The 16040-nt window shown below is 40.4% G+C and overlaps 1 protein-coding gene across 2 annotated transcripts in view; it reads left to right on the top strand.

Moving 5' to 3' along the window:
- Positions 1-471: 471 nt before the first annotated feature.
- Positions 472-16040, top strand: part of cyb5r4 (cytochrome b5 reductase 4) — a 104477-nt gene continuing 88908 nt past the window's right edge. For both annotated transcript variants that reach the window (XM_043687000.2, XM_043687004.2), the window contains exons 1-2: positions 472-637; positions 9124-9277. In XM_043687000.2, coding sequence (XP_043542935.2) covers positions 566-637; positions 9124-9277 — 226 coding nt within the window. In that variant the 5' untranslated portion in view covers positions 472-565. The remainder of the gene's footprint in view (positions 638-9123; positions 9278-16040) is intronic.

Genomic DNA, 16040 nt, shown 5'->3' with positions numbered 1-16040 from the left:
GGACTGGGGTGAACAAAGTCAGAAGTCACATGACACCGGGTTACAATCCAACAGGTTTATTTAAAATCACAAGCTTTCAGAAACATTGCTCTGTTGTCAAGTGATGAAGAAGCAGCGCTCTGAAAGCTTGGGATTTAAACTAAACCTGTTGGACAATAACCTGTTTAGTGGCCCTTCTGACTTTGTCCAATGGTTGGCCTCTGGAATGTAAGGTGGAGACAGGGGCAACTGAGGCTTTCAAAGTGATTTGGAACATTTTCTCTAACGGAACAACTTGCAGGGCTGAAGGGTTGAAACAGGACAGATGCACAAGGTGAACTGCTTCCTTCAGAGTGCCAGTTCCCCCATATGGGCTCAATGGCCTCTTTCTGTGTATGAAATAGATTCTGATGCTGTGTGCGCATGCGACTACAACTTCCGTGATGCTGTTCGGCAGAGCGCATGCTCAGTGAAACCGAGGACCGAGCCGAGCCCGGAGTTGGAGGCCAGAACGGCCGAACTGTGGAGTGGCTTTCCCTCCACTCCACTTTGAGGACGATCGGAGGTACTGCCGGAGGGGTTGGAGATGTCGGACGCCACTCCGCAATTCCCTGCGCCCCGTTCCCAGCAGCGGGTGTCCGCGGGCGGCCGGAAGAAGGTGGGTGAATTGGGGCCGAGAGTGGAGTCAGGCTCGGTCTGAGTGACAGGAGCTGGGCCCCGGACTGGCCCGGGCTGGGGACAGCTGTCAGTCAAACCGCTCCCCGCTGTCACGTGATACTCATTCAGTGGGCTCGCGGCCGCTCAAGCAGTTTGCAAAAGGAAAGTCCGATCTCTGCTCACTGTCGACAGTTCCGTTCCAGGGGCATCCCACACCAGTGGGCAGGGCTAATGTTAAATACGAAATTGCAATGTTACATTTAAACAGCAAGTGAAAGTAGCGATCTCCAGTTATAAACTTTAAGGTCCGCTGTGCTTAAATTCGAGCGCATGCACACCAAAAATAACATTTTGAATAATATTTTGAAAGAAACTTCTGTGCTGAAGCAATGACCAATACACTAATATTGTTACAAATATGATGTTTTGCAAGTTAGTTGCCACTTATTCTTTAAGGTGCTATTCGCTATGCATAATTGCTTTCGATGGCGAGGTACAGACTGATAAGGCAATATGGTTTATTTCTGCTGGGATATGGCAAGACTAGGGTTAGGACTTAACAGTAATCTAGGTTTGTTCAATATATCCTATCAGTTGCATGACACTGTGATCTTTTGCTATAAATTCTGTGTCTTATAATCCTGCTCCACAGCACTCTGGAAGCTAGTTTTTCCAAATAAACCTGTTGGACGATAACCTGGTGTGTGATTTTTAAATTTGTCCACCCCAGTTCAACACCGGCGCCTCCACATCAGGGCTAGAATCTGATCTCGGTTGTGGAATCACTTAGCCTTGCCAGTTGCATGCTGCTTCTGCGCTTTGACATGCAAGTAATCTTGTGTTGTAGCTTCTCCAAATTGATGAAGGACTTATGCCCGGAACGTCGATTCTGCTGCTCCTTGGATGCTGCCTGACCTGTTGTGCTTTTCCAGCACCACACTCTCGACTGACCTCCAGCATCTGCAGTCCTCAATTCCTCCGCTTCATCCAAATTGACATCTCCTAATTTCCAGCTTTGCTTATGATATGCCCTCCTTCACTCCTTGTTGAACAAAACGTGACCTTCTTTAAGGGTAATTACACCATTGTTGCTGCATCCTCTTTCCTTGATGCCAAAGTGAATTAACATTATGGAAAATAAAATCCATCTCCGGTCATCAGATCTTTGTGACAAGCTTTGAGGTTAATGGCAAGCTAACCACAAAATCCAGGCTGTTCATGACATGCCACTGTTGACACTGATGCCAAAACCCAGTTAAGTGGTTTTGCTTGACAGTTCCAGTGGCCCTGTGAGAAATATGAGTACTGCTGGCAGGGTTTTTATTGGTTATTGTGGGTAGAAACTATTCAAGAGCTACATTGCAAAGAAGAGTGATATTGGAAACAAAGCACTGCAAGTGCTGGAATTTTGAAATAAAAATGAAATGTGCTGGAGAAAATCAGCAGGTCTTGCAGTATCTGTGGAGAGAGAAAGAGTTAATGTTTCAAGTCCATCATGAATCTTCAGAGCACAGAAAACAGGATTGTGTACTTTCTTTTTCTTTGTTGGAAATTTTGGTCCCTTTGGTCCTTCGTCCAAATCATGTTTATGAATCGTAAAGAGGTGAGGCGCAGCACCAATGCCTGTGGCACAACACTCGTAATATCCTGTCAGCCTGCAAAAAGATCCAATTATTCTGACCTTCTTCCTATAGTTAGCCAGTCAATCATTCTTTGACACCATTAAGATAACTCCTCCCCCCAACACCAGTAAGGTTTAGTTTTCCTCAGTAACCTTTGATATGACACCTTATCAAGTGTCTTAGAGTCATGGAGATGTACAGCATGGAAACAGACCCTCCGGTCCAACCCGTCCATGCCGACCAGATATCCCAACACAATCTAGTCCCATCTGCCAGCACTCAGCACTATGACTACTATGACTAATCCACCTAGCCTGCACATCTCTAGCCATTATGAGACAATTTAATGTGTCCAAACAACCTTACCAGGACATGTCTGGAGTGTGGGAGGAAACTGGAGCACCTGACAGAAATCCCACAGACACGGGGAAGACGTAACCTCCACACAGATAGAGACCCGAGACTAGAATCAAACCCATGTCCCTGGTGCTTTGAGGCAGTAGTGCTAGCCACTGAGCCCCATTGATGCTTTCCCTAGTTTCTTTATTTAAACACTGATGCTAGGTCCACCCATTAGAACTTTCCTTTCTGATAGGATTATATCTATTCTGAGTACGGGCAGACTGATCTTGAATCTGTTCATAAGTCGATTTGTATGCAAATTGGAACACAATGCAGGACAATATAAAATAGCCATTTGTCAGTACAGGAAATGTTCATGTGTCAGATCTTTAAAATTATGCCCCTGTATGAGATTACATTTGTAAGTATAAATATTTGAAAGCTGGACATTTGTAATTCAGGGACCCCCTGCATTCTGAAATAGCTCCTTAAACGTATGTTAGCACTTCTTTGTTGATCTATTCCCTATGATAACATGCAGTTCATTTCAGTAGCTCTGCTTTCCTGTGCATGTAGTTGCCCTTAGTTAAGTTTAAAGTATTAGCCTTGGAGCCAAACTCCTTATCAAACTGGATGTAAAATTCAGCTATATTGTGGTTGCTATTATCCAGGAGTGCTTTTATTTGGGGATCATTAATTTATTCTGTCATATTGCAATATCAAGCCAAAGATAACCTGGTCAGTTCCAAAACTAAGAAACTATCTTGACAGCATTCTGAGAGTTCATCATTCAGGCTATCGCTGCTAATCTGACTTTTCCGGTTTATATTTAGGTTAAAGTTGCCCATGGTTATTGACATCCCTTTGTAACAACCATCCAATACTACTGAATACTTTGCCAACATTATGGTTACTGTTAGTGGGCTGTAGATTTCTTTTATATTACTCATTTTCACATCCTGATGTTATGCACTAAGTTTGTCTCAAACTATTGTACAGATACCATTCTTGATTAATACTGCCAATCATCCACCAGTAACTTTCTATCTTTCTTGAATGTCATATACCTCTAAATTTTCAGGGCCCAATTCCTGTCATCCTAAAACTATGTTTTTGCAATGGCTGTTCAATTGCATTTATTTACTTTAGTGTGAGCTATCAATTGCTTACCTTGCTATGAATGCTGCATATATTCAGATATAGAGCTTTGGCCTTGTCTTTTCATTATTTTGGTATTAAGTTTTGATTGTTGGTATTCTGAAGATTTTGTCTGTGTCCCTTCTTGCCAGTTTCTGACCCTCATTTCCCAGATTGATATTTTTCTCTCTTGTCTCTACTGTTTTATTCAAAACACCTTTCCACATTTGATGCCTTGCTGCCAACTTTCTATTTTAAAGCCTCCTCTATTTCCCAAGTTGTGTGGTTTACAAAACACTAGTACCACCACGGTTCAGGTGTAGACTATCCCAACGGTCTAATCTCTACTTTCCCCAGTACTGATGCCAATAGCCTACACATTGGAACACATTTCTCCCACACCAGTCTCTGAGCCTCGTATTCATCTCCCTGGTGTTAAGTACCCGATGCTAATGTTCATGGGGCTCAGGCAAAAATACAGAGATTATAACTAATAATTACTTTACCTCAGTATTTGCCACAGCAAAGGAGGATAGCTTGTAGCAAGTCCCGAGAAAACATGGAAACGTAAAAGCTAGCAGCTGACGTAGGCAGTTCAATTGGGTCTGCTCCTCCATTCAGTATGGTCATGGCTGATCAGGGAGCTCAATACCTTAATCATGGTCTCACCCCATATTCCTTGATCCCTTTTGACTTTAGTTCCCTCATCTGAATCATTAGCCTATATTGGTACCCCACTCGTCACTGCCCGCCATTCAGAAAAAGACTCAATAATTCTTACTCTTCGTTTCGTCTCTGCTAACCAATTTTGTATTCGTCTCGATACGCTACCCCTTTCACTTTAATTTTATACATTGAATCTCCTCTGTCGGACTTTGTGGAAAGCCTTCTGAAAGACCAAATAAACCGCATCCACATGCTCATCTGATAAACTGTATGGATTACAGCCTCAAAGAACGCTAGTAGATTTGTTAAGTGTGATTTACAAAATAAATCAATCATGACTCTGTCTGATTCTATTGCTGTTGTCTAATGCATAATCTGATAATGGACTCTAGCATCTTCCCCACTGCTTATATTAGGCTCAGTGGTCTGTACTTTCCTGTTTCCTTGCTGTCGTCTTTTTTTAAATAGCGGTATTAAATTAGCTACAGTCCAATCTGTAGATACTTTTCCAGAGTCTAAAGAATGGTGACCACCAATGCATCCACTATCTCTAGGGCCACTTCTCCTTATGTACTCTGGGATGAAGATTATCAGGCCTTGGGGATTTATCAGCCTTCCATCCCACCAATTTCTCCCATACCATTTCTCTACAAATGCAAATTTGCTTCAGTTCCTCCTTTCACTAAACCCTGTGTTCCCTGTAATTTCTGTTATTTGTACCCTTCTTTGTGAAGACAGAAGTGAAGTATGAATTTCATTCATTAACCATTTCTCTGTTTCCCCATTATAAATTCCTCTGTAAGAGACCTACGTTAGGTTTTACCAATCTTTTTCTGTTTGCATATAGAAACGTTTACAATCAGTTCTTGTGTTTCCTGCAAGCTTAGTCTCAATCTCTATTTTCGCCTTCTTAATCATTCCCTTTGTTCTCCTTTGCTGAGTTTCTAAACTGTTCCCAATCCTCAGCCATGTGGTTCTTTTCCTGTTAATTTGTACACCTCTGTTTTTGGATCTAGTACTATTTCTAATTTCCCTTGTAAAGTCATGGTTTGGCCACTGACCCCCTTGCACTCTTGCCCGCAATAGAAATTTTTGTAGTTCATCCATTCATTCTTTGAATGTTTGCAATTTCCTATCCGCTGTTATTCATTTCAGTAACATTTCCCAACCCGTCATAGTCAACTCATGCCTCACGCCGTCATTGTTTCCTTGATTTAGATTCTGGACTCTAGTCTTAGAATCAAGAAATTAATAGTGTATCAGGAAATAAAATTATTGGAAGTAAAATATTTATAATAAGGAAATTAGTAAAACTGAAGACCAGTTAGCCTAACATGTCTGTTGGGGAAATTGTTGGAGTCCATAATCAAGGATAGGGTAACTGAGCACTTCAAATTTTCAGTTAATCAAGGAGAGCCAGCGTGGATTCATGACGGGTAGTCATGTCTGACAAACCTCATTGTATTTTGTTTTGAGCAGGTTACTGAGGAACAACAGTGTATTAACTGAAATAATGTATCAACTATCTAGACTTTTGTTATTTTATGGACTTCCATCTATTCACCTCAAAATCAATGCATCTGTAAAAACAAATGTTCTTGAATATATCTAAGTAGCTGAGGTTATTTAATCCTGAAATTGTTTTTGTAGCTTTCCTATTGCCTTTTCAGTATATTATCCACCACTTTAAATTATCTTTTCTGATTTACCGAATGATATATTGACAAAATGATGCCTTTTAATTTATTGTGAATGGCTGTATGAGTGCAACAAAGTATCCTATTAGCTTTAGTTGCAGATTCTCTGTCGTGGTCATGATTTGAAAGTCCTCTAATAGTGGTTTCTTACATATCACTGATTTTAATTAGAGTAGATTACTTACAGTGTGGAAACAGGCCCTTCGGCCCAACAAGTCCACACCGACCCGCAACCCACCCATTCCCCTACATTTACCCCTTTACCTAACACTACGGGCAATTTAGCATAGCCAATTCACCTGACCTGCACATCTTTGGACTGTGGGAGCACCCGGAGGAAACCCACGCAGACACGGGGAGAATGTGCAAACTCCACACAGTCAGTCGCCTGAGTTGGGAATTGAACCCGGGTCTCTGGTGCTGTGAGGCAGCAGTGCTCACCACTGTGCCACCCTAATTAATTGTTCTGCCATTGGCAAGGCTCGAAGCTCTGAAATTTGTCAACCTCTATAAGGTCACCCCCTTCTATGTTAACTTTTTTTTAAAGGAATTAGAATATGAGAGTGAAGATTTCTTACTGAAATTGTATAAGGTTTAAGTGGGAGCATACTAAATGTGGAATATTGTATACGTTAGGACTTTTTAACTTAAGGAAGCATGTTCTTCATTTAGAAGGAATGTAGTGAAAATTCAGTAAATTTCTGGCCTACAAAAATCATCACATGATGAGAAATCGAGGAGCCTGGGGCTATATTACATGAAATTTAGAAAAACTAGAATCCTCTGAAACATATCAAAGTCTTTAGAGACTTGACAGGGAAATATTGGAAGGATGTTTCATCTGGTCTGGAAATCTAGAATGGTGACTCTCACATCAAATATAAGATATTACAGTATAACAATGATATAAGACTAGGTGCAAAGAAATGTCTTCATTTCGAGGATTGTAGATTCTTTGGAATTCTTTATCATATAATGGAATGTTCAGATGTTGAGTATATTCAAGACTAAGAGTGATAGATTTTTGGATGCTAAAGGGATATTAAGAGATTCTGGGGATATAGGAATATGTGGAAAAGTGGAATTGAGGTATAAATCTAGTCATCATTGTAATGACTGGCAGAGCAAGCTCAAAAGGCCATTTGGCCTAGTCCAGCTTCTTTTTCTTACGTTTTTAAAGTACATTGTTGTTATTGTCCGTTATCTTTCAATGACCAGAACTGGATGGAGTATTCAAGAAGTCATGCATTTTAATCAGAACGCTGTGTTGTACGTTTAAATTAATTTTCTTAGCCTTATGATCTACTCGTTTGAGTACAAAGTAACAGAAAATAAATACCTAGGGAACAAATGAAATTATTGCATCGAAGTTGAACTGTGACATCCACCTTGAAGTTTTAAAGTGGGTCGAATTTTTGTGTTTTGGGGACTACTTTTGATTTTCCAGGGTTCTTCCTTCATTCTCACTAACTGCATTGTTACATGTAGTATCATGTAGTATCATCATTTATTGTATTTGTATTGACATGTGGAATGTTTGGAGTCGCACAAGCATAATTACAAGAATTAATCATTATCGTCAGATGTTATCAACCTTCCATTAAAATTAAAGTCACAGCACATGGTCAGGCAGTAATTTTCAAGCTGCCACAGTATTTCAATAGTTACTACACAATAAAGCATTTTAATAATAAAAGTTTTTTTCAAAATAACTTGCACACAAATTGCATATGCATAAAGATGGAACATTTTAATCAGCAATTACTACCCTTATCACTGTATTTCAGATCACAGTTTAAGATTTAGGTTTATGTATTGATCTCGCATTATTATTCTTCTCACATCAATTGCTGTTTGCAGAAGAGATTTCCAAACTTTCAGAAGTCTTCCCTGTGGTGACCTTTATTGGCTTGGTTGAAGGTATTTTCTTGAGCAGTCAGGGAGGCTTGTGAAATATGTGTTATAAGACAGATGACCAGTCCACTGCCTTCCTGCCCACCTCCTAGACCATTTTATATGATTCCATAGTTGGGCAAGATGCATACTAAGGTGCACTCTGATGCTCTTAACTACCCAATTAATGGACAGTTAAGGACCTCATTCGGCCTCCAAAGCTGTAATGCGCTGGGCATTGGAAGATGGAGTACAGTGAGAATCATGTCTTTTTCCATGTGAACCGAAAAGCAGGAAAGAAAGAGCTTGCCTCCTTTGGCGCTCCTCTGTGCACATGGAGGGAATCTTCCCTGATACACATCCCCTTAGTACATTTGTTGGGATTCCAAAACCCAAACTCCTACTCCTCCCTCACGTGGCAGCCTTGCCTCTGCTGCTGCTTGCTCACCTGGCAGCCTCTTGTGTCCTGCTGCAGATTCCTGCCTGTCTTTTCAGCCAACTGTTTACTCCCCCTGTACTCTGCCATTCCTCCATCACCAGCAGGCTTTCTCCTTTGCAATCTCTTACCTCCACTCTGGTGTTCAATCCATTGCACCATTACTTACCTTCCCACTACTCTTAACTCTTTCAATCACAGCCTGTTTCTCTCATGCTTGCTATTGATGGACACACTTTCTCACAGCAAGTGCAGGAGAGATATGACCTGCGATTGGATGATCAGCTCCTTTCAGATTCTGCTACTTCCAATTGTCCACCACGTGAATTTTCTCAAATTGGTTGACTTGTAATTACATTTTCAGAGGCATTACGCTAACTTTCAATTCGCCTACTATAGCTTGTATATTTTGAACCCAGATTTGAAATTTCAAGGTTTATAAGTAGCAAAATATGTGTATCATACACTTCAGCAATTGACCTGCAAGTGCTTGTAATGTCATTGTAGGATATCTGAACAAATTGCTGGTCTTTAGACTGAAGTTGTGTCTTGTAAATACCACATTAATTAAATCCCATGGATATGTCTTGTTTCTAGATATTAAGCCTCTTCATTTTTTAATCTAAATTTTCATGTGAAGCTAAGTGCCATTTCCACAATGTCTTTATTAATCTATGATATCCTTCCCCAAAAGGTGCAGCTGAAACCAGGTCGAAGTCTGATGGACTGGATCCGTCTAACAAAGAGCGGAAAGGATATGACAGGATTGCATGGGAGGCTTATTGCGGTAACAGAGGAAGAACTTGCTAAACACAATAAGAAGACTGACTGCTGGATGTGTATCAGAGGTAGGACAGCCAAAAGCAAGAGACATAAGTTAAAGTAGTAATCTTGGAATTGTGGAAGTTGAACATTAATGGACTTATTTTTACTTCAAAAAGAGAAAATTGTGATAGTGAAGATTTTTTATGATAAATTCTCAATTTTAATTCTAGACCGATCCAACTTGATGACAATCCAACATGTTGGAAATGGGCCTTTTGGCAGAACTATGATTGTTCTGGTAAACAGTAGCTCTAAAAGCAGGCAAGCATTCACAGTTCTAAGTGATGGCATTTATATTAGTAACAATGACCATGAGTCTGTTGTATTATGAAAAACCTGTTAGATTCACTAATGTCTTTTTGGGAAGAAGACCTTGCTGCTATTACTTTTTCTGCCCCATGTATGACTCCAATCGCACTAAGAGAAAGTGAGGACTGCAGATGCTAGAGATCAGAGTCGAAAGTGTGCTGGTGGAAAAGCACAGCAGGTCAGGCAGCATCTGAGGAACAGGAGAATCAACGTTTCGGGCATTAGCCCAAACGAACTAGTCCTACTAACCTGGATAACTCAACTTTGCTCTGAGATGACATCAGTAAGGCCTTTTGTTTCATCCTAATACTCCAATGCCACTATAAGGTTCTTTAACTAACCCTAGCATGGATAAGTGTCCACACATTTTATTTTAGATTGTGAATTCTGAAGGTTTGGCCACCTTACAGGTCTTGGTATAAAAGGGACAGGCGCAACCTAGATACGAAATTGGTTGAGTGATAGGAAACCAAGTAATGGTCAATGGATGTTTTTCAGTCTGAAGCAAGGTTTGTACTGGAGATCCCCAGGATCTGTACTGGGGCCCTTGCTTTTTATGATATACATGACGTAGATCTTGGTGTGCAGGGACAATTTCAAAGTTTGCAGATGAATCTAAATTTGGAAGAATTATAAACTGTGAGAAGACTGTGTGGCACTCCAGAGGGACATTGACAAGTTGGTGGAATAGGTGCAGATGAGGTTCCTGGCTTAGTTATAGGAGACAGAAAGTAGCAGTGGAAGGGTGCTTTTCAGAATGGAGGGTTGTGACTAGTGGTGTTCCACAGGGATCAGTGCTGGAACTTCCACTGTTGGTGATATACACAAATGATTTGGAGGAAAATGTAGCTGGTCTAATTAGTATATTTGTGGGTGATACTAAGGTTGGTAGAGTAGCGGATAGTGAGAAAGATTGTCAAAGGATACCGCTGGATAGAGATCAGTTGGAGAAATGGGCAGAAAAATGGCAAATGAGTTTAATCAGAACAAATGTGAGGTGATGCATTTTGGAAGGTCAAATACAGGTGGAAATTATGCAGTGAATGACAGAATCTTTAGGATATGAAGAGGGACCTGGGTGTGCAGGTCCACAGATCACTGAAGGTGGCAGCGCATGTAGGTAAGATAGTAAAAAAGGCTTATGGCATGCATGCCCTCATTAGAAGGGGTATTGAGTTTAAGAATAGACAAGTTATGCTGCAGCTTTATAGGACTTTAGTTGGCCATATTTAGAATATTGCATACAGTTCTGGTCACCTCACTACCAGAAGAATGTGGATGCTTCGGAGAGAGTACAGAAGAGGTTTACCAGGATGTTGACTGGCATGGGGGATTTTAGCTTTGAAGAAAGATTGGATAGACTGGATTTGTTTTCACTGGAACGCAGGAGATTGAGGAGAGACCTAATAGAAGTTTATAAGATTGCGAATGGAATAGATAAAATGGAAAGTGTGTGAAGCTTTTTCCCAGAATGGAGGTACCAATTACTAGGAGATACAGGTTCAAGGAGCAAGGGGAGGGGAGTTTAAAAGAGATTTGCGAGGCATGTTTTTCACACAAAGGGTGGTAAGTGCCTGGAATGCATTGCCAGAGGAGATGGTGGAAGCAGACACAATAGCAGCATTCAAGAAGCATTGGGATGAATACATAAATAAGAAGGGAATAGAGGGATATAGATCCTGTAAGTGAAGACAGTTTTGGTATGGAAGGGCAAAATGTGTCAGCATAAGCTTGCAGGGGCCAAAGGCCTTGTCCTGTGCTGTATTGTTCTTTGTTCAGTGAATGCATTGGAGGTGTGCAGAAGTGATTTACAAGAATGGTACCAGGAATGAGAAACTTCAGCTATGAGGAAAGGTTGAAGAAGTTGGGACTGTTCTCCTTGGAGGGACGAAAGTTGAGAGGACACTCATGAGATACCAAAATCATGTATTATCTGGACAGAGTAGATAGGGTGAAGCTGTTCCCACTTGTAAAAGGAACAAGAGCAAGAGAACGTAGATTTAAAATGATATCCAAATGAAGCAAGGGTGATGTGAGAAAAAAAAAGTTTTGCTCAGCAAGCAGTTAGGATATGGAATGCACTGCCTGCAAGTGTGATGGAGGCAGATTCAATTAAGACACTCAGCATTGGGATGATTATTTGGATAGAATCGGTGTGCAGAGTTATCAAGAAAAACAGGAGATTGGCACGAAGTAATGATGCTAGTTTGAAGAACCAGTGTAGGAAAGTGTGCTGAATGGTTTCCTTCTGCACCATTACACTTCTGAGATAGAAAAAGAAACATAATTATCCACATGGCCATTCTTGCCCTTCTTGTAGGATTAAGTTTGACTAAATATCAGTCTGATGACAATATTTAGCTATTTGGCAATAAAATTGGAACACTGAGATTGTGTTTCTTTTAATCTGACTTTTAGTTTTGAACAACTTTTAAATTTACAATGTTTTTGTTTTTTAAGTTTGACCAGGTACCTCACAAAAGGTTAAGCTGTAAGGTGAGACCCCAGGGTGATGGAGGTAGTGTATTAGCATGGATTGAGAATTGGTTCATGGAGAGGAAACAGCAAGTGGCGATAAGGGATTCTTTTTCAGTTAGAAAAAATGACTTGAAGGAAGGAAGTGAACGTACTGTTGTAAAATTTGCAGATGACTCAAAATTAGATGGAAATGCAGTTTGCAAGGGTGGTAGAAACAGATTACAGTGAGATTGATAGGTTAAGTAAGTGGTCAAAACATTGGCAAATGGAGTGGGAAAATACAACGTTGTTCATTTTGGAAGGGAGAACAATTGAAGAGAATATTATTTGAATGGAGAGAAGCTGCAGAAAGCTGCAAAACAAAGGACTGGGAGGTACTTGTGCACGAAACAGAGAAAGCTAGCACACAGGTACTGTGGGTTATTAAGAAATCTGATGGAATGTTGCCCTTATTCCAAGGGGCCTGGAGTATAAGAGTAGGGAAGCCTTACCGCAACTGTGCAAAATGCCATGAGACCATATCTGAAGTACTGAGCAGTTTTGGTCCCCTTATTTAAGGAAATATTATAATTTAAGTCAGTTCAGAGAAGTTTGCTAGGCTGCTCGCTAGTATGGAAGAATTGTGTTATGACCAAAGATTAAACAGGTTGAGACTATAATAACTGGAGTTTAGAAGAAAGAAAGGTGATCTAATTGATGTATACAGGATTCTTAAGGGGCTTTGACGGTAAACGCTGAGAAGGTGTTTCCTATTGTGGGAGAGTCTTTAATAAGAGGGCATAGTTTCAAAATAAACAGGCACCAATTTAAGGTTGAGAATGAGGAGAAATGTCTTTTGTCAGAGGATTGAGAGTGTTTGGAAGTCCATGCCACAGAAAGGTTTGGGGACAGAGTCCTTTTGTGTATTTAAGGCTGAGATCGATAGCTTCTTGATCAGTAGGGAAATCAAGGGTTATGATAAAGGCAGGAAGGTGGACGTGAGAAATGTTGAATCAGTTATGGTCCTATTTAATGACAAATAGGCTTGAGGTGCTGAAGAGCTTATTCCTGTTCCTATTTCTTGTGGTCTAATACAGATTTGTTCCCAATTTGCTGTTGCATTTTCATTTAACTTATTCTGTATTTGTATTATTAAGTTACTGCCACTGCCAATGTATACTTTTAATGCCATTTGAAGCGTATTTCACTTTACCAAAGCTGTAATCATTCTTTTAAATTCCAGTTCCCAAGATTTCTATTTCTTTCAATTCCACTCCCAATTTGGAATTTCATTTTCACTTGCAGTGTTTGTAATTTTTATTTTTGTTTGCAGTTGTTTTGTACTTTTCCACTCAATCCCACTCTTTTTCTCCTGCTCTTCTCTTTTTGACATATTGCTTGAATTTTTAAAACATTTTATTTTCTATCGACATGTAAGTCACCGGAAGGTTTGATGCTTATTTCTCACCTTAGGTGCTGAGAAAGTGATGGTTGGGTGACTTTTCTAATGTTGAATTGTTCTTGTAGTTAAAGATCACACAACACCAGGTTATAGTCCAAAAGATTTATTTGGAAGTACAAGCTTCCAGAGTGCTGCTCCTTCATCAGGCAGCTAGTGGGGCAGGATCATAGGACACAGAATTAATAGTAAAAGATCAAAGTGTCATACAGTTGATGCAATGTATTGGAGCAAACCTCGTTTGCTGTTAAGTCTTTAATCACTTAGAATGAGTTGCAGGTTTCGATTCTTTAATATGTAAATCCCAGAACTTCTTTCAAGTCACATTCCCAAGATAACTTAAGATTTTATTTTTAAAAATGACGTCTCCGCTCCGACAATGCATTAAAGGTATGAGGTTAGAGCCTGTCTATATTCCAACCACGAGTTTCCCCAGACCAGATCTGTTTCCAAAGTAGGAATTTATAAAATGTCACTTGGACTGACTGCTTACAGATTGTGTGCTTTTTGAACAACATAGAACGTATCTGCAAACACAAACCTGCAAATGTAAATTCAATCCATAGACTTAAATGTGTGTGCGCACACATGTGAGGGGGAGAGTGTGTGTGTATGTGCGCGCGCATATACATGCGAGTGTAACGAAGTACATGCCTATGAGAGAATGTGGGGGTGTACGTGTGTGTGCGCGTGTGAGAGAGAGCGTGTGTCTGTGAGAGGTGTGCGTGAGTGTGATCATGTGTAAGTGTGTGTGTGTGCGCACATGTGTGTGTAGAGGGGTTACCTGAGACCTCAACCGGATCTTGGGTTCACGTCACAGTACAGGTGACCCCACTACATTATACACACACGTACAAATACACATTTACAATTGATAACACTCAGACACTCGTGGACCCCCTCTCAGACATACGTTCTCTCTCTCTCTCTCTTTCCCCCCCCCCCCACACACACACACAATACACACACCCCTTTCACAGGCATATACTCAGTTACACTCACACACACTGTCTCCATCTCTCCCACTCACACTTAAACTCACACACTCTCTGTCTTTCCCTCACACCCACGCACCCACACATATAAGTCTATGGGGTGAATTTGCATTTGCAGATACATTCTATTTTGTTCAAAAAGCACACAATCTGTAAGCAGTCAATTCATGTAACATTTTATAAATTCCTACCTTGGAAATAGAACCGGTCTCATTCAAGGTTGGAATACAGACAGACTAACCTCACACCGTTAACTGAGCTGAGATGTCACCTGCTTTTATAAAACCTTAAGGTATCTTGGAAATGTGACTTGAAAGAAGTTCTCAGATTTACATATTAAAGAATCAAAACCTGCAACACATTCTAACTGATTAAAGATGTAACAGCAATCTAGATTTGTTCAATACATCATATCAGTAGTATGACACTTTGAGCTTTTACTATAAATTCTTTGATATGCCTTAACTTTCCTTCTGAAACTTTTTGCCACTGATAGGCAAAATTTTTATTACACTCTTGCATTATTTTAAATTCTTACTGCCCAAGTTCTTATGCATAATTCCTGCATTTCACTGCAATTCCACATTTTCCTTTCTTCTATTTGAGCGTCTTACCCTTATCATGTGACGTGATATAAGGTCACACATGATTACATTTCTTCTTCCCCTTTGTTGAATTTGGTGGAAAATATTGATTTGATCATGCAAGCTTGAAAGATTTTAAAATAGATTTGAAATGCTTTCGAAATAAAGCTTTTGTGGCACAGTGGATGGCACTCTGCCGATAATCCAGAAATTTCCAGCTTTGCATCCTGCCCTGGTGGCCTGCTTCACAACGTGGCAATATCTACCTGCAAATACTTACAACACGACCTATAGCAGGCGATAAAAATAGCAGAGATTCCTGGTCAGACATGTGATGATTGTCACTATCTATTTCTCCAGACTACAACCTATGTGTAAAAGTGCCTATCATCACAGTAGCTCAAATAACACACTATCAGTTCTGAAGTATAAATGTTCATGACCAAATGTATCAATGTCCTGAAAACTGGAGACCAGATAAATAACTAAAGACACACAGTGGGACTCTATGGTTGTCCTATGTGGGAATTACCTGGGAAGTTTAACCTTTCATTGGGCAATTCCTCTGCTTTGTGAATGTTTTCAACCCATGAGCAAGAGTAAGTGACTTTGGATAGTTCCGCAGTACTTGTTTTGCTAGTTACCCAAAAAACGTCAGAAGATAAAAACTTTGTCTGACATATAGGTAACTGCACAAGCCAGCCCCTCCCTCACACCCAACTCAAATCTAATACTCTGAATCTGACCAGACTTTACTCCAATTCCATGGTAACTATTTCCCTCTCTGCCCTCTTGACAACTGTCCTTCCAACCCAATTATATCTTCAACCACCCTCCCAGCCAAACACTACTAACCCCATTCCTGCCATGCACCCCTCTTTCTCACTGACTGCCAATCCTGACTTGACTCAACTACCTGCTCATTCACCCTCCCCATTTGTCCATCAGAACCAACCTCACTATCTATCTGTTTACCCATTTA

This window comes from Chiloscyllium plagiosum, unplaced genomic scaffold, assembly GCF_037043375.1.
Source record: "Chiloscyllium plagiosum isolate Xiang-an unplaced genomic scaffold, Cpla_swu_hap1 HiC_scaffold_3, whole genome shotgun sequence".
NCBI classification, from domain to species: Eukaryota; Metazoa; Chordata; class Chondrichthyes; order Orectolobiformes; family Hemiscylliidae; genus Chiloscyllium; species Chiloscyllium plagiosum.
Note: the sequence above shows the minus strand (reverse complement) of the source record. Positions and strands in the feature narration are given on the sequence as shown.